Below are 27,547 nucleotides of genomic sequence, written 5' to 3' on the forward strand. Positions count from 1 at the left end.
ATGACAGGATTAAACACCTGCTGAATGAAGAGTCCTAGGGCCCTGAATAACCAACAACACTACCCAGGGAGCATGCCTTGGGCCTTGAGTGAGTTGTCTGAGACATGATGGCTTCAGGTAGCAGCTTGGTCACCATGGGATATGTAAGGCTGGTTGCCTCGCCGGGAGGCCAGACACATCCACTTCTGCACTCAGCACCTGACTCTACACCCAGCACCAGACTCTGCACTTAGCACCTAACTCTGCTGCATGGCTCCTCTGGAAGGCTCCAGCTAATGCAACCCTGGCTGGCTCTCACACCGGAAAACCCACCCAACAACCCAACAACCAATGGCGGCCCGCACTGTCCCAATCCCGCTCCCCTCGAGCCAATCAGAGCACCCAGCTGTTGCTTGTTTCTCATAGCCATACCCTCCCCTCCCGCCCCAGGAAGTCAGCGTGACTTCCCTGGCCCCTTTCCCTGGATCACAGAACCTCACCTGGGAGCTGAATAAATTGGCATTTGATTTTCTTATACTGGCCTCAGTTTCCTCATTTTAAACTCGGCAATGACCCTTACAGGATAGAGCACCAAGCAGACTCTTAGGGTTCCCATATATAGGCCTAGGCTCTTGGACAACATTTCTGAACCTGTCCTGAAGGGTGAGTCCTAGGTCTAGTAGCACTCAGCACATGCTGACTGAAGAGCCCTTGGGCCTTAAATTAACATCAGTGGTGGCCTGGCAGAACTCCTTGTGGGCCAGTGCTGGTTATAGCCACAGAAACAGGTTCCTCTGCCTGTGGAAAGGGCGGGGAAGAGGGGGAAGAACTTTGCCTTGTAGTTTGAGTGTCATGTAGATTTCTAAGGTTTTTGATTCCAAGCCCTGACTCCCAGATAGCATCTGTGGACATGCCTGGAGACTGGAGAACTTGTTGCCCTGAAGGGAAGGACACAAAGTTAGTTTCACCTCTTACTGATTGTAAGCCCTCGGGCCTTGAGCGAACATAAGCTGTAGCCAGGCAGTGGATAAAGAGGGCCTTAGGCAAGACCCAGGGCAGTGCTGGATTCCTCTGATCCAGGTGGTTCCAGTGGTGGTGGCCACAGGGGTCTTTGCATCACCTCATCCCCACCTCCAAGCAGCTCAGCATAGAGAGATTTGCCGTTAGTAGTTCACTTTTTTTTTTTTTTTTTTTTTTAAATAAAAAGGGAAGAGAACAAGAATCTCTACCTGGTAATCCACAGAATTCTTCTGGATCTTATCCAAGTCTACAAGTCAGCAAGAACTACAGCATTATTGGGCTTGGAGCCCAAGTCCTGTCAAATACCTGAAGTCTTCCCAAGAAGGACTGGTACAGATTGCAAAGCCCAGATTGTGAAAACAACAATAAATATCTAACATGACAATGCCCAGACACTGACAAAAATCTACATCAAGACCAGCCAGAAAAACATGAGCTTACCAAGTGGACTAAATAAGGCACAAAGGACCAATCATGGAGAAACAGAGATATATATAACCTTTCAGACAGAGAATTCAAAATAGCTGTTTTGAGGAAACTCAAGGAAATTCAAGATAACATACAGAAGAAATTCAGAATTCTATCAGATAAATTTAACAAGAATTAAATTCTAGGGTGAAAATTGCAATTGACATATGAAGAATGCATTGGAGTCTATTAATAGCAGAATGGATCAAGCAGAATTAGTGAGCTTTGAAAACAGGCTATTTGAAAATGCAGAGGAAACAAAAGAAAAAAATAAAAAAAATGAAGCAAGCCAACAACATCTAAAAAATAGCCACAAAATGGCAAATCGAAGGGTTATTGGCCTTTAGCAGAAAGATTAATAACCCAATCAAAAATAATAACTACACCAACTTTTCAAGACATAGACAGTACAAAAACACACAAAGGAAACAACAGCAAGTTAAGAAGCAAGGAGATAAAGTTAGAGTAGTTTTAGTCTTCTTATTGCTTGTTTATATAATCAGTGTTGTCATCACTTTACAATAATGGACAGGACCAGGCGTGGTGGCTCATGCCTGTAATCCCAGCACTTCGGGAGGCCAAGACAGCCTTATCACCTGAGGTCAGGAGGAGTTCAAGACTAGCCTGGCCAACGGTAAAACCCCATCCCTACTAAAAATACAAAAATGTGCAGGGTGTAGTGGCAGGCGCCTGTAATACCAGCTACTCGGGAGGGTAAGGCAGGAGAATCGCTTGAACTCAGGAGGCAGAGGTTGTAGTGAGCCAAGATCACACCATTGCACTCCAGCCTGGGTGACAAAAGCAAAACTCCATCTCAAAAATAAAATATCAAATAAAATAATGGATATATTCAAGCCTCATGGTAACCTCAAATAAAAAAACATACACGAGATACACAAAAAATAAAGAGCAAAAAAATCAATTATGCCACCAGAGAAAATTACCTTCACTAAAAGCAAGGAGGAGGGAGGGTGGGAGGAAAGAAGGAAAAGACCAGAAAACAAATAGCACAAGGGCAGGATTAAGTACTTACTTATCAATAAAAACACTGAATATAAACAAACTAAACTCTTCAATAGAGAGTTAAAAAGACCTTGAGCAGTTGAATGGATTAAAAAAACAAGCCCTACCTATTTGATGCCTATAAGAAACACACTTCATCTATAGAGAAACACACAGACTGATAATAAAGTGATTTTAAGATATTCCATGCAATGGAAACTAAAAAAGAGCAGGAATAGCTATGCTTACATCAGATAAAATAGATTTCAAGACAAAAATCATAAAAAGAGACAGAAGTCATTATATAATGATAAAGGGGTCAATTCAGCAGGAGGATATGATGACTATAGATATATATGTACCCAACACTGGAGCACACAGATATAAAAAGCAAATATTATTAGAGCTAAAGACAGAGATACACCCAAATGCAATAACAGCAGGAAACTTCAATGACTCACTTTTACCCTTGGACAGATCATCCAGACAGAAAATCAACAAAGAAACATCAGGCTTAATCTGCACTATAAAACCTAATTTATATTTAGAGAAAATTTCACCCAGTGGCTGCAGAATATACATTCTTCTCAGCATATAGATCATTCTCAAGGATAGACCATATTTTAGGTCACAAAAAAGTCATAAACCATCAAAAACAACAACAATGGCTGGGTATAGTGGCTCATGCCTGTAGTCGTAGCACTTTGGGAGGCCGAGGCAGGCAGATCACTTGAGGCCAGGAGTTCAATACCAGCCTGGCCAACATGGCAAAACCCTGTCTCTACTAAAATTACAAAAATTAGGTGGGTGCAGTGGCTCACGCCTGTAATCCCAGCACTTTGGGAGTCCGAGGCGGGCGAATCACATGAGGTCAGGAGTTCCAGACCAGCCTGGTCAACATGGTGAAACCCCATCTCTACTAAAAATACAAAAACTAGCCAGGTGTGGTGACGCATGCCTGTGGTCCTAGCTACTTGAGAGGCTGAGGAAGGAGAATCACTTGAACCCAAGAGGAGGAGGTTGCAGTGAGCCAAAGATTGCACAACTGTACTCCAGCCTAGGCAACAGAGATAAACTCCATCTAAAAAGAAAAAAAAAATACAAAAATTAGCCAAGCCTGGTGGTACAGACCTGTAATCCCAGCTACAAGGGAGGCTGAGGCACAAGAATCACTTGAACCTGAGAGGTGGAGATTGCAGTGCACTATGATCATGCCACTGCACTCCAGCAATGCCTGTTTCAAAAAAATAGAAATCAACACAGTTTCCAAAAAAAAAAAGAAATAAAAAAATTGAAATAATATCAAGGCTTCTCTGACCACCATGAAATAAAACTAGAAATTAATAACGAGGCATTTTGGAAACTATACAAATATATGAAAATTAAACAATATGCTCCTGAATGACCAGTGAGTCAATGAAGAAATTAAGAAGGAAATAGAAAAATTTCTTGAGGCAAATGATAATGGAAACACAACATACCAAAACCTGTGGGATTACAATGAAAGCAGCACTAAGAGGGAAATTTATAGCTGTAAGTGCCTATACATCAAAAAAGAAGAAATCTTTAAGTAACCTAACAATGAATCTTAACGAACTAGAAAAGCAAGAGCAAACCAGGCATAAAATTACTGGAAAAAAAGAAATAATAAAGATCAGAGAACAAATAAACAAAACTGAAACCAAAAATATAAAAGATCAAGGAAATGAAAGCTTGGTTTATTGAAAAGATAAATAAAATTGACAAACCTTTGCCAGACAAACTAAGAAAGGAGGAAACAAGACCCAAAAGCCCTCATGAATGGATTAATGCCGTTATGAAAGGGCTTGAGGTTAAAGGGCAAGCCCTCTCCTGCCCTTCTGCCTTCCACTATGTGATAATGCAGCAAGAAGACCCTCACCAGATCAAGGGCCTTGATCTTGGACTTGCAGCCTCCAGAATGGTAAAAAGTAAATTTCTGTTCATTATAAATTACATAGTCTCAGATGTTCTGTTATAGCAGCACAAAATGGGCTAAGACAGATTTCAGTACTCACTAAATTCATCTACAGATTTAATGCAATCTCAAAAAAAACCCCAGCCAGTCTCTCTACAGAAACTGATAAGATAATGCTAAAATTCATATGGAAATTCAAGGCACCCATAATAACCAAAACAATCTTGAAAAGGAACAGAAAAGAAAAACTCATATTTCCTGATTTCAAAACTTAAGGCAAAGCTATAATAATCAAGGCATACCAGCATAAACTGATGTATAGATCAATGAAATAGTTAAGAGTCCAGAAATAAACATATTTATGGTTGTATTAGTCCGTTTTCATATTGCTACAAATAACTGCTCAAGACTGGGAAATTTATAAAGGAAAGAAGTTTGACTCACAGTTAAGCATGGCTGGGGAGGCCTCAGGAAACTTACAATTATGGCAGAAGGCAAAGCAGAAGCAAAGCACTTTCTTGTCAAGGAAGCAGGAAGGAGAAGTGCTAAGCAAAGTGGGGAAGCGCCCCTTTTAAAACCATCATCTCTCGTGAGAACTCACTATCACGAGAACACCACAGGGGAAACTGCACCCATGATTCAATTCCCTCCACCTGGTCTCTCCCTTGACACATGGAAATTATGGAAATTACAATTCAAGATGAGATTTGGGTGGAGACACAAAACCTAACCATATCGATGGTCAACCAATATTTGACAAGGCTAGCAAAACAACGCAACAGGTAAAGTATAGTCTTTAATGGTGCTGGGACCACTGAATAGCCCATCCAAAAGAATAAAGCTGGATCCCTTCACCACATCATCCACATGAATTAAATCAAACTGTACCACAGACGTAAGAGTAAGAGCCACGTCTTACACTTATAAAATTAGAATTATGAAACTATTGGAAGAAAATACAGTTAGGCAAGATCCAAATGCAATTTAAGGAGTGCACAGGGAAACACAAAAACAACAGGAGAAACCAAAACAAGGATACCAGAGAAAATTTTAGCCTCTGATACCTACAGCTACAGCAAACACTAAATAAAGCTTAACTCACGGCCAGATTAAAACAACAACAACAAAAAAAAAAAAAAAAACCTTCATAATAAAGGCCTATTTAACTCAGTTCTTAAACAAAATACATTATATTCAGCCTGAATTAAAAGGCATGCTAAAAGACAAAAATACAGTTTGAAAAGAGAGAGCAAGTCAAACATCAGAACCAGACCTACATATGGCAGAGATACTGGAATTATTTAATATGACACTGGAAATGTAAAATAATGATGATTAATATACTAAGGGCTCAAATGGAAAAAGTGGACAACGTGCAAGAACAGATAGGTAATACAGACAGAAACATGAAAACTCAGAAAGAGCCAAAAACAAATGCTAAAACTCAAAATCACAGTAACAGAAATGAAGAATGCCTTTGATGGGCTCATCAGTAGACTGGACTTTGCCAAGAAAGAATCAGTGAGACTGAAGATACATCAACATCTTCCTGAAACTTCCTGAACTAAAAAGCAAACACAAAGAAGAATGAAAAGAAGAAAAAAAAAAGAACAGACTATCTAAGAACAATGGAGCCGGTGCCTGGCTAGCTCAGTTGGTAGAATAGGAGACTCTTAAGAACAATGGGCCAACTGTAAGAGTGGAACATATACTTAATGGGCATACCAGGAGAATGAGAGAAAGAAACAGAAGAAATATTCGAAGTAATAATGACTGAAAAACTTCCAAAATTAATGACAGAACCAAACCATGGACCTAGGAAACAGAAAATACGCAGAATGAATATGAAAAAAATCTACACCTAAGCATATCATATTCAAACTTCAGAGAATTAAAGAAAAAGAGAAAATCTTGAAAGAAGCCAAATAAAAAAAAACATACCTCGGCTATAGAGAGCAAAGGTAAGAATTACATCAGACTTATCTTTAGAAACTATGCAGGGAAGAAGAGAGTACAGTGAAATATTAAATCCTATAGTATTCTCTTTGGATTAGAAACCATGACGCTGGCTCAGATATTTCATCCTTTGGATGCTCATGGGGAGAATTAAAAAATCACAGAAAAAAAAACAACGAAGATTACAACAGTGATTCTCAAATTTGAGTGTCCACAGTAATCATCTGGGAGCATATTACACATAGTGATTCCTAAAAACAACCCCCAGAAAATTTAAGCAAGCAAGTCTAGAATATGGAATTAGAGTCCAGAATCTGCATTTTGTTTTTTGACACACAGTTCAAGAAATCTAGCATGGGTGGTTATGAACATATAGTCTCTGAAACAACTGTGAAAGGTTCAGGGGTCTCAGTGACTTATGGGTCTTTATAAAATCCAGTTACTATAAAGTAAATGCACAGGAGTACATGTAGGTTTCGGCTAATTTTTCCCAGTATTATCCTACTGATAAAAAAAATCTTGGTCAGAAGTCCTTCTATTAACAACTCATAGGCTGCTGCTCATCCAGACACTGAATAAGCCCCTGCTTTGAATGGGCTACTGAGAAGGAAGTTGATAGGATAGAGATGACATCCAGAACTGTAAAATAATACATTTGTGTTGTTTTATGCTACCAAGCATGTGGTGATTTGTTACAACAGCAGTAAGAAACTAATGCATATGCTAGCAAATTACCTGCCTAAAAAGAAACATTTTTCTTACCTATATCCATTGGTCGTTCTGTATTTAAACTGTCCGTGCTGCCCTGGTGTCCACCTCCAGGAGTCTTTCCTTGTTGATCTGATAACTTTCCAGTACTGACAGATCTAAAAAGAATGGTTATGTTTTTAATAAAGGAAAAGTACACTTTTTTTTTTGTTCCTCAGCTGGAATACTTTTTAAAACTAGAAGGGTTACTAGGAAGTCAGAGAATGAGGAAACAATAAATAGATAGCAAACAATTCAGAATAGAGATTAAACTTCAATAATAAAAATAAAGGACAGAAATAGAATCTTCAAGAAGTTCAGGAAGAACTAAGTATTACACAATTACAGGGAGCATCTGTGGTTTTCCGAGATTCTAAATGTATACAATATATATTAATAACGATATGGCACGACTCAGCCATTACTCTAATGCAGTCTTACATATTTGTTTTACTATTACACTTTTCATGTTTAAGGCTAGAATGGAAACAGTATTTTACCTGCCAAACACTGCCTTGCTCTGCTGCTCGGCCCGCTGCCTCTCACTTCCTTGCACTAAAAGGCAATGGGCACATTCCCGTGGTTCATTCCCATCTTTGGATTGTTCTTCTGCAGGCCCATGATGAGTAACCAGGGCTAACAGGTTGGAAGATGCTTGTGTTTTAGGGATTTTGAAAGGAGCTGTGGTCTAAAGAGACATATATACGTAAGCTAGTTAATACGATGCATGAGCTATTCCGTACTGGCAGGCTTGTGTGACCCGGTAGTCAGGAGCATAGACTCTGGAGTCAGTCAAACCTGGATTCAAACACTGGCAGCTCTACTTACAGCTTGTATGACCTTATACAGTTCATTTAAACTCTCTAAGCCTCAATTTCCTTTTTTCAGGATCAAATGGGATCATACACAAAAAGCATTCTGCAAGTATGCTTTGGCACACATAAGTATGCCAGGGAAGTGCTCATTAAATTACAGCTATTCCTGGGCGGGCGTGATGGCTCATGCCTATAATCCCAGCATTTTGGAAGGCTGAGGCAGGTGGATCACTCAAGGCCAGGAGTTCAAGATCAGCCTGGCCAACATGGTGAAATTCTGTCTCTACTAAAAATACAAAAAAAATTAGCAGGGCATGGTGGCACATACCTGTAATCTCAGCTATTAAGGAGGCTGAGGTACCAGAATCATTTGAACCTGAGAGATGGAAGTTTATAGTGAGCTGAGATTGTGCCACTGCTCTCCAGCCTGGAGGACAGAACAAGACTCTGTCTCAAAAATTAAGATAAAATAAAATAAATTATAGCTATTCTTATCATGAATCCTTACCATAAACACTATACCAATTCCTGACCTACAAAAGGGTTTAATAAACACACCTTAGTAGGAGAACCAATGATTGTTGGCAAAGGAGTTTTAAAGAACCAGTCAGAATTCCGTGGAGAGGACCCCATGTGCTTGGTGGGAGAAGTTCCAAGGCTGCCAGGCCGACTGGGCTGAGGTGAGTAGCTGTATCCAGCCCCAGCATGGGAAGGGCACACGGGGTCAGAGTGCTGTTTTCTGAGCTTCTGCTTGTTCTGATAGATGTCAGTGAGGGTGGGGGCACTCTGCAGTCTAGCACCCAATAAGAGGGAGTGTGGTGACTGAGCTTGTGGCACTGGAGAACCTAACAAGAAAACAAATGTAACATTAACCCAAAGTGAAGAAGTGCAGTACAAAAACTTAAAAATTAAGAAGACAATTTTTAAAATGAGAATTCTGATAAATATCTTATTTTTCATAAGATATTCTAGAAGTTATTTACTTGGCAAGAGACTATTTTTCTGTCATCCTTTGCAAAACAAGTCCATCATTCATATTCTCAGGAGACAGAATTTAATGATTATCGGGTTATTATCTGTTTTTAATCAGTAGCTATCAAATAACTCAGATTAATACAAGGTCTGGTTAGCACCAAAGAAAACGATATCATTAATGAAATTAATGAATACAACAAAAACCTCCATTGAACAGAATGATTTTTACTCTATATGAATAATACATACTTCGGTAAATCAATGTAATTATTCTCTTTTCTCACATAGCAACTAAAAGAAACTTCAAACTAATCTAAAATAACTTCTTATACAAAAAAATATAAACAAATGTATATAATGTATAGGAAAGAAGATCATAAGATAATAGACCTTTCCTAGATTTTACTTTGTGTAAAAATAACAAGCATGTGGATTCTCTGTACTTTGTCTGCTAAATTACACACTCAAAACCTAAAGCATCCATATTCTCACAAAGACAACACTTGCTCACAGATATCCTTGAATTACAGTTATTAGATTAATATTAAAGACATGTAAATATTCTTAGTGACCTAACCATCATTCTTCTAAAAACAGAAACCAATAGAAGCTTTGCTATTGACCACTACTGGCTTCATCTCATTCCAAACCTGATATTTAATTTTTCTGCCCTTTGTTTTTTTTTTGAGACGGAGTTTCGCTCTTGTTACCCAGGCTGGAGTGCAATGGCGCTATCTCGGCTCACCGCAACCTCCGCCTCCTGGGTTCAGGCAATTCTCCTGCCTCAGCCTCCCGAGTAGCTGGGATTACAGGCGTGCGCCACCATGCCCAGCTAATTTTTGTATTTTTAGTAGAGACGGGGTTTCATCATGTTGACCAGGATGGTCTCGATCTCTTGACCTCGTGATCCACCCGCCTCAGCCTCCCAAAGTGCTGGGATTATAGGCGTGAGCCACCACGCCTGGCCTGCCCTTTGTAAAAATAAATTTGTGTTAAAATCTTATGGTCTGAAGAAAATTATTTAAGCTTCATTAAAGAGTGCTCTTCTAAGTAACACAGGAGTCCTTTAACTCACCAACTCCTCAAATATCCATACAATAGAATTTGACTTATAAAATCGTGACTTACACATATCTTTTCAGGCATATATATATTGTATAGTTTTTTAAAATTTATATTATTTTATCCGATGCTGACTCATGGCTCTTACCAAAATGATATTAATAAACAGTATGAAAGTAATGAAATTTCATTTCATAGATAAATAATTTTCACTATCTATGTGAAAACTTAGCTAAGTTATTTAATTCCTAAGACTTACTTTCATTAAGGAATCTCATATCCAAAAGGAAGTATTAGATGAGCTATATCACATGTTAAACCACATTAGACCAAGATTCTAAAAATCAGGATAGCAGAAGAGATATTTCATATCAATTCTGTTCTTTGAAAAGGCTAGAAAAATACAACTCAAATCCATTTTATAATACAGTTCGAATTATTAATATACCAAATACATTCTCCTACCTGAGGAGTTTCTACTCCTGGAGTCATGGCCCTGAGGATGCCCACAGCAGCACTGACTGAATTGCTCAGGAATGGTACCAACTGAAAAGAAAAAGAAAGAGAGAGAAAGGAAGAAAAAATGATTCAAAACCAATAAAAGATAACAACAGGTAACACATGCACAAATTGCACAAATTACTGGTTAGAAAATTTTAAGTAGCAAAGGTTTTAGTTCAACTAAGATTTACTGGATGACCAATCTGCTGGGTGCCGCACACTAATATAAAAAGTATCATATAATCTGCCTTGAAACAAGAACAATGCGGGGGCGGGGGAAGCCACATAAACAAATAAATGCTCCTAAGAGGTATGGCCACAAGACAGACAAATACAGAGTTTGCACAAAGTGTCCAGGCTTGTGGAGCTGCAGGGCACAGCTAACTGACAACCCCAGCTGTAGTCCCTCTGGATCTACCACACTGGTGCCAAGACTAGGCTTCCATCAGGGCTGCATATGGTGGGGCACTCATTCAGGCTTGTTGACGCAGGTCAGGGAATTCTTCTAAGACAACCCAGTGCTTGGCACTACTCCTTCAGTCTGGCTGAAACCTTCTTAAAACGACACCACAGTCTGAGACTCTTCCTGGCCAGTTCTTCCTCTTTCCTGCCCTCCTTTTCCAGGTGTTGGACCTATGTCTTTGTCTGAGGCCCCTCCCCACTTCCTCCTGCTCCTCCCCTTCATCCTTCACAGGAGTTTCCCCAAGTTACTCTCTTGCATATCTAATATGTTCTATGGATCCATTTCTCTTGAGAACCAAAACTAACAGAGAGAGAGAGTTGAGGAAGGCTTCAGGGAGTTTAATTTTTTAATTTTTAATTTTTATTTTTAAAAAGAGACGGGGTTTCACCATCTTGGCCAGGCTGGTCTCAAACTCCTGACCTCATGGATCCACCCGCCTTGGCCTCCCAAAGTGCTGGGATTACAGGCATGAGCCACCATGCCCAGCCTTCAAGGAGTTTAAGCAGATGTCTGTATCAAGAGGACTCATTCCAAGGGATCAGGCAGTGGCAGAGATCAGATTCTTAAGAAGGGCTTTATCCTTGTGTGCAAGGATGAGATTTGGACTTTGTCTTCAGAGACCTTGAAGTACCTCACCGCTGCAGCGGTGAGAAAGGGCCAAAATTTTATTCAAAGATTTTTCATCTAAAAAAAGCTCTGAAATTGTAACAACAAGTAATGTGGCAATTTAAACTTTTTTCTTTTTTTAACACTATCATTGTGTGTTTTGTATTGTTTTAAATAGGGGTCCTGAGGAAAGCCCTTCTCTTTCTGTCTCTGGAGATTACTTCCTATTCCATCTTAGTCTTACTTCAGCAGCGCTGACTGAAGGTGGGGCCCTCTCTTGTAAGTTATTTTTTTGCAGTTTTGAGATCTGCCACCCCCAGGCCCTGTCTACACCACCTGTTCTTTCCTACCACCTCAATGCTACCTCTCACACAGTTGCTGCAGTCTCAGTGGCTTTGGCTCTCTTACATGTATTTCTGGAGTTTGAGCTTTTATTTTTGTCTCTTGGTTTCACTGAAGATATGGTACGTGGTTTGTTTTTCCTTCAGGTAGCGTTTTTGTTGTTGCTGGTGTTTTGTTTGTATCGGCATTCTCCTTATTAGAGTACCGGGGAAGTGAGAAGATCTGTAATGAAGCTGCCACCACATGCCTCCCAGGACTACAAGGTTTCTGGTAATTGTGACCCAGAGCTGCTGTACAGTAATCCTTACAAGTATGAGTGTTAAGTAGAAAAGGCATGTTACACTTTAGCCAAGGATTTCTGACTTTGCGTTTACAGCCCAATTTCAAAGGAGATGTTTTTTATACATAAGGTACATCTATATTACTGTATTTCCAGTAAAGATCCTAACAGATTTATACAGACTCTCAAAAAGAAATTGGGGCTGGGCACAGTGGCTCATACCTATAATCCCAGCACTTTGGAAGGCCAAGGCAAGTGGATTGCTTGAGCCCAGGAGCTCAAGCCCAGCCTAAGCAATAGTGAAACTTTGTCTCCATAAAAATTTAAAAAATTAGCTGGGTGTGGTGGCATGCACCTATAGTTCCAGCTACTTGGGAGGCTGAGATGGAAAGATCCTTTGAACCTGGGAGGCAGAGGCTGCAGCAAGCCGAGATCATGCCCCTGCACTCCAGTCTAAGCGACAAAAATGAGACTTTGTCTCAAATAAAGAAAGAAAAAGACTAAAATAAAAGAGGGAGCTGAGATTGGGGTAAAAATGGAGGGACAGGGTAGTCTTTAACCAGCTCAGAATCACTGCCATCATGAATCAAAGTTCCTAAAGAGAATGTCTCATGTCAGATTTATTACAGTGAAAAAAAGGCTGAAAACTGTTTCTAAACTCTCCTGACCCAAAGGGGAAGGTGAGTAAGGCCTAGAAGATCCAGTGGAGAGTCTTCGTCCAACTGTCTGTGCTGCGTCTGCTGGCACCGGGGAGCATGATCCCAGCCTGAGGAAGCCCATGGGGCTGGTGTTGGACCTTCGTACCACTGCAGATCTGAAAAGTAAATTGTTTCTTTTATGAAAGGTTCTAGAACTCTCTCTTTAGTCATGCATTTTCTGAAACTTCCTAATAATATACCATGGAGTAGTTTTCAAAAAATATGTAATACAGTCACATGGAACAATTATAAGATGCATAAAATTAGACAGAGTAAGGTATCCCTCCCATTTTTCTATTCTATCTGCCTATTTCCCAACACTTCCCCAATTCTATTCAAAATGTTACCATGATTCTTAGTTTCTAGTGTATCCTCCCAGAGTTCCTTAATGCATAAACAAAACAAACTAAATATATACTCTTATTCTCACCAGGTTTTAACACCAAAGGTGATATATTACATACCACTCATTTTGGATCTTTTTGGTCTTAGGTCCCCTTTATACACTTAAAAATTACTGAAAATCCCAGAGAGCTTGGTTTATGTAACTTATATCTATTGATATTTACTGTATTCAAAATTAAGCTGAGAAATTTTAAGAATTATTAACTCATTAATAAGCTTATTCCACATAATATAAGATTATGAAAAATAAGCATATTTTCCAAAACAAAATAAATTAGTGAGAAGTAAGGCATTATTTTACATATTTATAAATATCTAATGGCTCGCAGAAAACATTTGGGTTCTCATAATTGCTTCTGCATTCAATTTGTTGTAAGATATGTTATTTTGAGTGAAGTATATGAAGAGGATCCAGCCTTCCACAGATGTGTAACTGTGAAAGGAAGGAATATTTTGGTAGCCTTTTCAGGTTAACTGTGACACACTTCTTTGATACTACACCAAAACGCAGCAAGTGGTCATTTCTAAAAGGTTGGTTGCAATGTGGATCTGAAACCAGATCAGTGAACTCATTCTCCATTATGTCAGACTCCATTCTTTTGCAAAGAATCTTGCACTTTGAATAAAACTTTTACCTGTACATGATTTTTTTAAACTACTTAGTAATTTGGAAAACACTGCTTCACTGAATTATGCAGATATTCCAATGCTGATACATTAAACAATATCAAAAAGTCACAGTCATATCAAAACATCACCCTCAATTTTTTTTTCTCCTGTCAGACATACCCTACCTGAGGATCACCCTCAATTTTAAAAGAAGCACCTGTCAAGGTATAATAGAAGCTGTCAAACTTGTATTCACCACTGAATTTTTCCAACATTATAATTTTTGCTTAAAATCTCATTTTATCATTGACATTTATCACCACTTGTTTTCTTCAAAGTGGAAAGACTTACGATTTTTGACAAAATGGCTGCTTGATACCCAATAACCAGTTTGTCAGCCATTTCTTAAAGTAAAAAGAGTAGTCTATGACAAAGCAGCTAGTTCAACTTGCAACTAGAACAGTCATACAAGTACTTTTCCTAAGATAACTACTCTAATATGCAGCAAAAGTGGTTTATACTTATATCCCATTCAAGGATTGAGATTTTCAAGGAAAAATAATAATTTTTACTGTCTCATTAAGGACATTCCTTTGTACCGCAAGTGTGTGGTGGAGAAAAACACAAAGACTAATAGCACAATTTGAGTACCACCACCCTGATTCAAGCAAAGGTACCAATAGCTTTGTCCATCTTTGCTTTTTGTACTACCAGTTATATATCAATGCAATGAAAAAAGCAAATAGTGTCCTAATTTTTATTATGAAAATAGTTTAGACCTCATGGACCCTCTGAAATGATCCACAGACTGTATTTTAAGAACCACTACATAATATACTGTTAATCACTTTACTTTTTTCATTTTATAATATAACTTGGAAATCTTTCTACCTTAGTACAGAGAGAGCTCTTTTACTCTCTGTGGAATGGAAGATGTGTAGTATTCCATTATCAGAGATAGATCATCATAATAAATTAGTTCATTACTGGTGGGCACTTGGCTTATTTTTCATCCTTTGGTAGTTTAACAGTTAATAACTCTGTGTAAATGCAATTTCATTCATTCATTCACAGGAAAGGCCTGTGTATGTGGAGTATATCTATGACTATACATATATGTAGAGTTAGTTACCAGAAGTCAAAATGCTATTTTCTCCCTCTACTCTAGTGTGTTCTCTGAGACTTAGGTCTTTCTGAAGGTACTGCGGGGCTCAGTGATTCTCATTTTGTCAGAATCCCTGATTATATGCACACTTACTTCTGTCATGCTAAATTAAGTACCATTCTTCCATCCTCTTCTGCTTTTCACAAATTAACTGAACTCTCTCTCTCACTGAATAGAATAAGAATAAGCTATGTTTGGCCAGGCGTGGTGGCTCACGTCTGTAATCCCAGTACTTTGGAAGGCTGAGATGGATCACTTGAGGCCAGGAGTTCAAGAACAGCTTGGTCAATGTAGCCAGACCCCATCTCTAAAGCACAGAAAAAAAGGAAAAAAAAAAAAGAAGAAGAATCTATTCTTATGTCACTTGTCTTTGTGGACTTGTACTTTTTTTTTTTTTTTTTTGAGATCTCAGCTCACTGCAACCTCCGCCTCCCGGGTATAAGGAATTTTCCTGCCTCAGCCTCCCGAATAGCTGGGACTACAGGTATGTGCCACCACACCCAGCTAATTTTCAGATTTTTAGTAGACACAGGGTTTCATCAGGTTGGCCAGGATGGTCTCAATCTCTTGACCTTGTGATCCATCTGCCCTGGCCTCCCAAAGTGCTGGGATTACAGGCGTGAGCTACCACACCCAGCCAGGACGTGTACCTTTGTTATTCCTTTAATATGATCTTAGTAAGGTCTCAGGATGAGGAAAAAGTAAACAATATGTCAATAATCTGCTAGAACTGGTGAGATTTCATTTAAGTGCTTCTTCAGTTCTTAAAAGTAATTACTTCAGTATACATATATCTATCCACATATATACTTAACATATAAGATATATACATATATATATATATAACCAAGCTAAGCTTAAATATCACTTAAATTGACCAACTATAAAACTTTCTTATTATTCATTTTTGTGCATTTCCATTATACACACATGTAAGAGGCTAAGTATGCCATGGAAAGTAACAGATTTTCCAGTAAGAATATTTTTTTTATTATAATAATTTTTCTTGCTCTGTCACCCAGGCTGGAGTGCAATGGCACAATCTCAGCACACTGCAACCTCCACCTTCTAGATTCAAGCAATTCTCCTGCCTCAGCCTTCCAAGTAGCTGGGACTACAGGTACATGCTACCATGCCTGGTTAATTTTTTTGTATTTTTAGTAGAGATGGGGTTTCACTGTTAGCCAGGATGGTCTCGAACTCCTAACCTTATGATCCACCCGCTTTAGACTCCCAAAGTGCTGGGGTTACATTTTTTTTTTAAAGAGAAGAAAAAGAATTAAGAAAGAAAGGAGCTACTAACTTACCTTGGAGAACCATGTACATTTGTGCCTGAGCTGGCAGTAGATGTAAGATTCTGCTCTATGCGTTGATAATTCCTTATTTGAGTAGGAACTGGAATTGGTGCTGTTTCGCTGTGAGGTGACACAGTAGGCTGACACTGCCTGCAATCATAATTTATTGAAAAAGGAAAGAAACAGTGGTAGGACTGTTTTTGTTTCATTTGACCCATTAGTTATATTTAGAGAAAATTCTAGAAAGAGCCAAATGATCACTCTACTACCTTAATAAGAAATGATCTTGTTAAAAATATATATAAAGCCAAAAAAAATCACATTTATTATCTAAAAAACTCCTGGCACTCATATGCATATTGAGGACTAAGAATTACAATAACCTGGAAAAAAGCTCTTTACAACAACAGGAAAAGTCCACAGGTCAGCAAAACTGTTTCATCTACTCACATTCTGCTATTCATTACTATGTGAAAGAAAAAATATTCAGGAAAATATGCTGAGTAAAAGAACAGGAAGTTCAACAGCAAAGATGACTGGAATGTTTACAAAAGTCATGAATGCTGTAAGCAATCCCAAAGAGCTCTGACTTTATGAAGAGGGAGAACACATTGTACAAACTCTCAAAGCATGTGACTGATCTGATGTCCACATTTTGTAGTATTTGGTTTCTTTAATAGCCTCTTTCCTCACTTTCATAAATTCAGAAATAGAATATCCTTAAATCACTTTCAATTCAATTTACAAAATATCCTAAAACCCATCAGAGGTAACACTGGGCCCTAAGAGAGATGACTTATTTCAAAGTAAAAAGAAATATAAAATACTTCTGTAGTGGAGATGTTAGCTGCTTTCCAAATATCCATTCAGTCTATGTCTTACTAAAAAAGAGCTTAAATTTTATTTAGTGGTAATAATATGCCCAGTTAATTGTGGCACAACCCAGACTCCCTTATGGCCAAGGAAAGCCATATATCTTTCTTGGTCAGTGAGATATAAGCAGAAAGAAGTCTTCTATTCATTCTTCTTGCTCAAAATGTGAGTATGCTTGCTGGAGCTTCAGAAAATACCTTTGAACCACAAAGAAATGGCGAAAAGAACTGAAGACACCTAACTTCCTTAAGCCACAGAAACCAAGGAATCACTGTTTATCATGACTTTTCTTCATGCCAGAAAACCCTTTTAACCACACTACAGTTAGGATCCTGTGGTTTATAGCCAAGTGTAATTCCTCATGATACACCATTTAGTGTGCTGCTATGAGTTCTCCCTATACATTTTTATGTAGGTATTTCCATTTAGTATCTTTAAATACAATAACTTAGGTTTTTAGTATCTATACATCTGATTCTTCAGTTCATCTACATCCTAAAAACAAACAAACAAAACCCCAAAAAACAAAAACAAACCCTCTACCACTCAAAATGCTGTGATAGCTTAACAGTAGTTCACTAATCAGCACTGGTGCCTGGAAGCAAGTGCACTCACAAGTCTGACAACCCAAATTCCTTGACAACAGAATAACCAACACAGCCATCAAATATCAGAATGTGAACGAATAAATGCCATTTTTCTTTAGTTTCAATTCAGCAAGTAAACAGAGTTGCTGAAGCATTCATTCCCCGATGAAGTACATCAGGGAATTTTTTTAAACATACACATTGCCAAGTTCTAAAACTTTTCCTGTACTGGTTAATCTCCAAAGGGAAGAAGCTAAATATAGGTATCCAAAGAAGTAAACTTAGCAACCTCATAATTCTAAACACCTCTCTCAGATTACGTAATCTCCGCTGGCTTCATTAACACCTCTGGTTCCTCCCTCTACCAGCATGAGGACATGAACAGCCATGGACTGTGTTCTGTAAATGTTATCTCAGTCTCTGGATAGGCCCTGCAAGTAGACTTGCTCAGAGTCTTAAAGTCTTCCCTGGACAAATTCCAGATCTTCAGCTAGCTAAGACAACGAAGTAATTTTCCTGTACAACTTATATTATTAACACCAATATTTAACCATCACTCAACTCCCTGAGCCCAAGGTAAAAAGAGGGAAAGTCTATGTATGTCCTGAGTCTCCAGCACATCTTTCCTCACCTCCACTAGGACCTACAATTCACAACGTTCTGTGTGGACGATCATCTTTGACCCATACGAAATATGTGGAAGATGAGGCAGCCTAGCCACACAGTCAATCACAATGTTATTCTATCTACTCCTGTAAATGCTGAGAGGAAGGAACAAATGCAAAAGGACAAATGAAGACTAGGTGATAGCATGACAACTTCTTCAAATTCACAATCTTTACACCAGGAGATCCTCGGTTGCCTCTTTGTTTTAGAAGACTCCATGAATAAATCCTGAAAGGTTAAAAAGTAATCAGGAAAGCAAGAGTTCAGCTGGAAGCAATGCCAAGGGACAGAGGGAGAGAAGAAGAAAGGATCTATGCTTATAAGAGCTCCTGTGAAACTCAATCTGGCAGACTAATGCTAAGACATAACTGTGAGCTCATGCTCATGGGGCTGTGTAAGTGATAGGGAGCCAGGTGGAAACAACCTGCTAATTACCCAGAGGCCAAAGCAGCAACAGAGAAAGGCCTAGTCTAGCACACAGGCACACAGCTTGCAAGGTTTCAGTAAGAAAGGGGTTACTGCCTGTAAAGGGAAGCAATGAGAAAGGTAGAAATCTACTCAGATGGCTGACTCCGATGCACCTGGCTGTGTATGCAGCTGGCCTCCATCAATGCCTGGCAACAACCTGTCTTCAGAATTCTGATATCATAAATCCCACCCCTGTGCCTACTTTTTGCCTGGGTGCACAAGTAACAGATATTTGAATTCCCTTATCCTCAAAGAAAGAAAACAAACAAGTTTGAACAAGATTTGCTTATCCCCATGGTTCCCAAACTGTGCACTGACGAACCCCAAGGTACCACTGCTACTCAAGGGGTGCCTTAGAGTACATCAAATTGTTTAAGGTTTGGGAGGCTGAGGCAGGCAGATCACAAGGTCAGGAGTTTGAGACCAGCCTGGCCAACATGGTGAAACCCTGTCTATACTAAAAACACAAAAATCAGTCGGGTGCGGTAATGTGCGCATATGATCCCAGCTACTCAGGAGGCTGAGGCAGGAAAATCACTTGAACCTGGGATGCAGAGGCTGTATTACGCTGAGATTGGGCCACTGCACTCCAACCTGGACAACAGAGCAAGATTCCATCTCAAAAAAACTTGTTTAAAGAAACACACAGACACTTGGAAAACTATTACTACTATAATACACTAAAACTAATATTAAGATGTAGGCCAGGCTGGGTGCAGTGGCTCACACCTGTAATACCAGCTACTTGGGAAGCTGAGGCAGGAGAATCACTTAAACCTGGGAGGCAGAGGTTGCAGTACACACACACACACACACACACACACACACACACACACACGATGTGCCAAAAGTGGATTCCTGATCTTAGAGGAAAGGCTTTCAGTCATTTACCATTGAATATGATGACAGCTGTGGCCTTTTCATATATGACTTTATTATGTCCAGGTAGTTTTCTTCTATCTTTAGTTTGTTATTTCTATCATAAAGGGTGTTATATTTTAGCAAATGCCTTTTCTGCAGTAAGTCAGATGATTGTATGAGTTTTGTTAATGTGGTGTATCATATCACACTGAGTGATTTTCATTTGTTGAGCCATCCTTGTATACCAGGGATAAATCCTCCTTAGTCATGAAGGATGACCCATTTAATGTAGTGTTGAATTTTATTTACCAGTATTTTGTTGAGGATTTTTGCCTCTCTGTTTATCAGGGATATTAGCTTGTAGTTTTCTTTGTCTTTGCCTGGCTTTGGTATCAGAGTAATGCTGGCTTCATAAAATAAGTTTGGAAACGTTTTCTTCTCTTCAGTTTTTTGGAAGAGCTTGAGAAGGATTGGTATTAATTCTTTAAATGTTTGATAGAATCCACCAATCATACAGTGGTCCTGGGCTCTGCTTTGTTGGGAGGTTTGGATTATTATTGATGCAGTCTCCTTTCTAGTTATAGGTCTCTTCAGATTTTCTGTTTCTTTATGATTCAATCTAGATAGGTGTGTGTTTCTAGGGATTTATTTATTCTGAATTGGCCAATTTAGTTGTCCAGTTTACTGGTACACCATTGTTCACAGGATTCTCTTATAAATCTTTTCACTTATTTATGAATGAATGCATGCATGAAAGACAGTCTTGCCGTGTTGCCTAAGCTGAAGTGCAGTGGCTATTCACAGACACAGTAATAGCACACTACAACACTGAACTCCTGGGCTTAAGCAATCCTCCTGCCCTAGCCTCCTGAGTAGCTGGGACTACAGGCTCGTGCCACTACACCTAGCTTTAACATGAGATATTTTAAACAAAGTATGAAGAAAAGTAAAATATGAAGAATGATATGATTGCCTGTGTACTTATCTCTCAACTCTGTTAAATCTTAATACTTTGTCTTTTAACAGTTTTTAAGAGAAACTATCATAAAGTCAATTGAAACCAAATATATACACACATGTAGATATGTGTGTGTATACAGTCCATAAGCAGCATAGTATTTTTGATATAAGTGGCATTAATGACATATGTTTTAGTTTTCGAAAAAAGTTTTTCACTCAATTAGGAAAAGTTAGAAAGGTAAGCTGAGGTTTTGAATGTTCCAGGCTTCAGTGGCGAAGTAAGGAAGGAAAACTTAGGAGACATATGAGCACAGGCTTTCTCTAGTGTTTTTATTTTTGCTTTTTGGTCTTGGTACCAAAGATATCTACAAAGAGATAGTATTATTCAGCTTTTGCTAAGTTAATGCTGTAGTAACAACCCCAAAACTTCAGTAGCTTACATAAAGGGTATTGTTCTTACTCCTGTTACTATTGGCTGTGGATCACCTGTGACTGTGCTTCACATGTGTTCATCTTTCATTGTTTTTGGGTTGAAAGAGCAGCTCCATCTGGGACATGCCATTCTCAAAGGAGAGGAAACAAGAGTGAAAGCAGAACTATGTAAGGCCCTGAAAGCTTCTTTTCTGACATCACTCTCTTACCAACTGCTTTGAGAATGGCATGTCCCACATGGAAGCTGCTCTTCCAACTTGCTTCCCAGGGGTTTGTGGCAGAGAGGAGAGTACACCATATAGAGTGTAGAAATGGGTCCAGGGAGAGGTAGTGAGTATTTTGAAAAAAATAATGCATTCTACCACAAGATATTAAGTGCAATGAAAACAGGAATATAAAAAAAATGTTAAAAGTTATGCTGTGTGGCCAGGCACAGTGGCTCATGCCTGTAATCCCAGCACTTTGGGAGGCCGAGGCAGGCAGATCATGAGGTCAAGAGATCAAGACCATCCTGGCCAACATGGTGAAACCCCATCTCTACTAAAAAATACAAAATTAGCTGGGCATGGTGGTGTGCGCCTGTATCCCAGCTATTTGGAGGCTGAGACAGGAGAATTGCTTGAACCCAGGAGGCGGAGGCGGAGGCTGCAGTGAGCCGAGATCCCACCACTGCACTCCAGCCTGGCACCTGGCATCAGAGCCAGACTCTGTCTCCAAAAAAAAAAGTTATGCTGGGTGCAAGATTAAAATGGTTGATGCAACTGAAAGACTTACTTCTCATGAAATCATGAAGATTTTGTATCTCCATATCACAATGGCTATATCTCATATGAGAATCTCTGTAATTTTAATAGTGATATATTTACTTCTTTCCTTAGAACCTCACTTTTACTGAAATAACTTTGAAATATTCTGTTGTACTGAAATGAGTTAATTATATTTAGAGTTCAGAAATTTTCTTGAAAGACCTAGTTCCAATCTTACAATATTAGGAAAATATAATTCAAGATATGGAATTTTTTTTTTTTTTAGACAGAGTCTCGGTCTGTCACTCAGGGTGGAGTACAGTGGCACAAACTCGGATCACTGCAACCTCTGCCTCCTGGGTTCAAGCAATTCTCCTGCCTCAGCCTCCTGAGTTGCTGGGATTATAGATGTGTACCACCATGCCCAGCTAATTTTTATATTTCTTTTAGTAGAGACAGGGTTTCACCATGTTGGCCAGGCTGGTCTCAAACTCCTGGTCTCAACTGATCTGCCGGCCACAGCCTTCCAAAGTGCTGGGATTACAGGCATGAGCCACTTCTCCCAGCCTAAGAATTTTACTTGTAGCATTCATTGGGGAACATATATATATATGTTATATAATTTTAACTAAAATCTTTGAAAGTCTTAAGACCTGAAGTTTTTAGCCACAGTGCTCTAGCAGTACTAGACACAAATGTAGTCTACTATTTCAGAAAAGCATTGCTTAGTAGTGCTTTTTAAACAAAATGCCATTTACAAAATCCAAATTTGAACTAGGAATTTTGGAACTGTGTTGTGTTAGTTTACCAGTAAAACAGATTAAGCTAGAAGTTCTTTGAGTGTTCAGTAATTTTTTTTTTTTTTTTTTGAGACACGGTCTCACTCTATCACCCAGGCTGGAGTGAAGGGGCATGATCTTGGCTCACTACCACCTCCCAGGCTCAAGCGATTTTCATGCCTCAGCCTCCCGAGCAGCTAAGGTTATAGATGCGTATCACTATGCCTGTCTAATTTGTTGTTTATTTAGTAGAGGCAGGGTTTTGCTGTGTTGCCTAGGCTGGTCTTGAACTCCTGCACTCAGGCAGTCTGCCTGTCTCAGCCTCCCAAAGTGCTGGGATTACAGGTGTGAGCCACTACTCCTGGCTGTGTTCAGCCATTTCTTTAGTGACTAGGCTTAATAGAAAGAAATAACTAGCAGTTCTGTTTGTTAATTAGTTCAGGCCAAACAACTTAATAGCAGTTGTGATTTATCTGTCTGTCTGCCTGCTTGCCTGTTTATTTGAGACAGGGTCTTGCCCAAGCTGGAAGTACAGTGGTGCAATCTTGGCTCACTGCAATCTCTGCCTCCCTGGTTCAAGCAATTCTCCACCTCAGCCTCCTGAGTAGCTGGGACTACAGGCATGCACCACCATGCCCGGCTAATTTTCTGTATTTTTAGTAGAGATAGGGTTTTGCCATGTTTGCCAGGTTGGTCTCAAACTCCTGGCCTCAAATGATCTTGCCCACCTCAGCCTCCCAAAGTGCTGGGATTACAGGCATGAGTCACCGCAACTGGCACTTTTATTCAACACAGTACTGGAAGTCCTTGCCAGAGCAATTATACAAGAAAGAAAGAAAAGGCATCCAATTTGGGAAGGAAGAAGTAAAATTCTCTCTGTTCACAGATGACATGGTCTTATAAGTAGAAAACTCTAAAGATTCCATACATGCATACAAAAACTAAAACTACTTGACAAATTCAGCAAAGCTGCAGGATACAAAATTGACACATAGGAAATCAGCTGTGTTTCTATACCCTAACAATGAACAACTGTTTATCTCCTATAAGGAAATTAAGAAAACAATCACATTTACAACAGCATCAAAAAGAATAAAGTATCAGGGCCAGATGCAGGGGCTCATGCATGTAATCTCAGCAATTTGGGAAGCCGAAGGCAAGGAGGGCTTGAGCCTAGGAGTTCAAGACCAGCCTAGGCAGCATAGCAGGAACTGTCTCTACTACCAAAGAAAAAAAAAATGCTGGGCATGGTGCACTTGAGGCTAATTTACTGGCAAGGCTGGAGTGGGAGGATTGCTTGAGTCCAGGAGCTCAAGGCTGCAGTAAGCTATGATTACGCCAGCCTGGGCAGCAGAGCAAGACCCTATCTTAAAAAAAAGAGAATAAAATATAAACTTCTCAAGGAGATGAAAGATCTGTATACTGAAAAAAATATAAAAAACTAATTAAAGAAGATGAAGACACAAATAAATGTAAAGATATCCCATGTTCATGGATTGAAAAACTTTATGTTGTTAAGATATCAATACTACCCAAAGGAACCTACAGGTTCAATGCAACCCCTATCAAAACCCGATGGCATGTTTTTGGAGAAAAAGAAAAACTCACCCTTAAATTTATATGGAATTTCAAGAGACTCTGAACAGTCTAAACAGCCTTGAAAAAGAAGGACAAAGTTGGAGGTCTCACATTTCCTGATTTAAAAACATATTTTGCTACAGCAATCAAAACAATATGTTATAGTACTGGCAGAAGACAGACATACAGACCAATGGAATGTAATAGAGAACAAAGAAACAACTCTTGTGGCCGGGCACGATGGCTTATGCCTATAATCCCAGTACTTTGGGAGGCCAAGACAGGCAGACCACCTGAGCTATAAACATAAAAATGGCTGAAATAGTAGATTTTATGTGTTTTATATCACAATTAAAATTTCAGACTGGGCATGGTGCCTCACAGCTGTAATCCTAGCACTTTGGGAGGCCAAGGCGAGCAGATCACCTGAGGTCAAGAGTTCAAGACCAGCCTGGCCAACATGGTGAAACTCTGTCTCTACTAAAAATATAAAAATTAGCTGAGTGTCACGGCACATGCCTATAATCCCAGCTCCTCAGAAGGCTGAGACGGGAGAATCACTGGAACCCAGGAGGTGGAGGTTGCAGAGAGCCAAGTGAGCACCAATGCACTCCAGCCTGGGCCACAAAGCAAGACTCTGTCTCAAAGAAAAAAATAACTAAATAAAATTTCAAGAAAAGAAATAATGGACTGTAAAACAAAATAAATCTTCAATCAAGAACACTAAGTTCTATAACCTTCCTCACAAAAATAAAATATAACAAATATTTCAATAAGAAATATGTAAATATACATACCCTCCACACACCAAAAACTCGTTTGAAGCACGTCTACCAGCAGTTCCCGTTGGCATGTCATCTAAAGGAGAGAAAAGTACAATCAGTTCCTGTTATACTATCTGCTTAAAAAAACACAAATTTGTTCCAGTATGATTATTAGGAAATAATTTCAGCGTAATGCAAAATGACCATCTGCTTATGTTATGATTTCATCTATAAGAAATAATAGATGACCACAGAAAGCTACACCTAGCTGAATACATAGGCTGCAACTCTTTGGATGCCCATTTCTATAAGCAAATTTGAGGTCTTCTTCAAAATAAAATGCAATATTTATTGCACTGTTTACATATTTCTTCACCACTAAACATGCAAAAACTGAGCTGTTTTTATCAGGTTCCTTTTTCTGTGTCAATGACAAAGGTGAGAGTTGTGCCCTTAATACCATTTTGCACATAACTTTATAGCAAAATTCTGCATAGAACATATATATAATATAATAGAAGAACTGACCATATAACAAAGTCTAGTTGAATAAAATGTCAGATTAACCCATCCTCCTGCATCACACTCTCTCAGGTCTTGCATGAGTTGTTGAACAAAATGTCATGGAAGGCCAGGTGTGGTGGCTCACGCCTGGAATCTCATCATTTAGGGAGGCAGAGGCGGGAGAATAGCTTGTGCCCAGGAGTTTCAGACCTGCCTGGGCAACATAGCAAGACTCCGTTCTCAAAAAAAAAGATGTCACTGAAGCTGGGGCCTCTTGAATTTAGTAACACATGACACGGGCCATCCTCATCAACCTCTACATCATCTGCATATAGGAGTAGAGTGCAGCTCAGAACTCAGGAGCACCTCATTCACTGTCAGTTACAACCATTTTATCACATTGCCCTTTGTGATTTTAAATAGCTGTGAAGGTATAATATGTGTTGATGGCAAATAGCAGTGTTGAACAAAAAATATAAGCCTTTAAAACTAAACTATGCTTCTAACTTATTCTCAAAAAGGGAAAAAGAAGCCGGGCACGGTGGCTCACGCCTATAATCCCAATACTTTGAGAGGCCGGGGGGCGGGGGCAGATCACTTGAGCTCAGGAGTTCAAAAGCAGCCTGGCCAACATAAGTGAAACCCTGTCTCTACTAAAAATACAAAAATTACCTGGGCATGGTGGTACACACGTGTAATCCCAGCTACTCAGGAGACTGAGGTGGGAGTATCGCTTGAAGCTGGGAAGCAGAGATTGCAGTGAGCTGAGATCACGTCATTGCTCTCCACACTGGGCAACAGAGTGAGACTCGATTTCAGAAAAAAAAGGAGCGGGGAGCCGGGAATCAGGAAAGAAATCACAAATATCCCTCTGGCCCTACATAGGAATTAAGAAATGCATTGATTTGGTACATCTCAGGCCCCTGGTCTCACAAAGCGTATATATTCAAGTAGTAAAACAACACAATAATGCCAGGTAGCAACAAACATTATGAAGGAAAACAAACCAGGGTCAGGGAACAAAGAGTAGCAGAGGGAGGGATAAGTTCATTTCTATTTAAAGACAATGAATAGTTGCAAATAGGGGAATTGGGAAAACAGGGAGAGGAGGCAGAAATAGCAGCTAGATTTCACTAAGTGTACTTTCTTTCATAGCTTTGAGTTTAAAATCATACATAATTTTAAAGCAAAATTAAATCAAAAGAAAATAAAATCCCTAGAAATCAAAAGTAAAGGAATCTAACCAACCATGTATCAACCTGACAGCTTAATCACCAGAGGGAAATTATTTCAAGCAACTTTTTTTTAAAAATCTACATATTTTTGACACAGAGTCTCATTGTGTTGCCCAGGCTGAAGTGCAGCACATGATCTCGGCTAGCTGCAACCTCCACCTCCAAGGTTCAAGCAATTCTCAGCCTCTGGAGTAGGTGGGATTACAGGCATGTGCCACCACACCCAGCTAAATTTTGTATACTTAATAGAGACGGGGTTTCCCCATGCTGGCAGCTGTTCTTGAACTCCTGACCTCAAGTGATCTGCCCACCTCAGCCTCCCAAAGTTCTGAGATTACAAGCATGACCAACTGACCCAGCCTCAAGTAACTTTGAAACTCAATAATTTGATTGCATATACCCAATGGGATTATCCTAAGGACAAAAAAGATTCACAAAAAGATGTTAAATGGCTTTCAATGACCACATTTAAAAAAAATTTAAGTCAGATAGGACCCATAAATAGCCATATTTTAAGTAATAGTCATAGAGTTCTTTTGATACCATATTGTAATTTTGAAACTATAGGGGCAACGGGAAGGACAGGAAAGAGAAGAACCTAAACTCACAAGTACAAGAAGAACAGAAAAGTCGGGCTGGGTGCAGTGGCTCATACCTGTAATCCTAGCACTTTGGGAGCTGAAGTGGGTGGATCATGAGGTCAAGAGATCAAGACCATCCTGGCCAACATGGTGCAACCCTGTCTACACTAAAAATACAAAAATAATTAG

The 27,547-nt window shown here is 39.3% G+C and overlaps 1 protein-coding gene across 9 annotated transcripts in view; it reads right to left on the reverse strand.

Annotated features, from left to right (window-relative positions):
• ULK2 (unc-51 like autophagy activating kinase 2) overlaps window positions 1-27,547 on the reverse strand; it is a 101,503-nt gene that overhangs the window by 15,465 nt on the left and 58,491 nt on the right. For all 9 annotated transcript variants that reach the window (XR_013535619.1, XR_013535620.1, XM_078373187.1 and 6 more), the window contains 7 exons: window positions 25,072-25,132; window positions 16,337-16,474; window positions 12,821-12,966; window positions 10,426-10,506; window positions 8,482-8,768; window positions 7,609-7,796; window positions 7,124-7,227 (listed from right to left, as the gene is read on the reverse strand). Coding sequence is in view for 7 of the 9 variants with exons in the window: in XM_078373187.1 (XP_078229313.1) it covers window positions 7,124-7,227; window positions 7,609-7,796; window positions 8,482-8,768; window positions 10,426-10,506; window positions 12,821-12,966; window positions 16,337-16,474; window positions 25,072-25,132 (1,005 nt within the window). In the remaining 2 variants the exon portion in view is untranslated. The remainder of the gene's footprint in view (window positions 1-7,123; window positions 7,228-7,608; window positions 7,797-8,481; window positions 8,769-10,425; window positions 10,507-12,820; window positions 12,967-16,336; window positions 16,475-25,071; window positions 25,133-27,547) is intronic.

This window comes from Callithrix jacchus, chromosome 5 (genome assembly GCF_049354715.1).
Source record: "Callithrix jacchus isolate 240 chromosome 5, calJac240_pri, whole genome shotgun sequence".
Classification (NCBI taxonomy): Eukaryota; Metazoa; Chordata; class Mammalia; order Primates; family Cebidae; genus Callithrix; species Callithrix jacchus.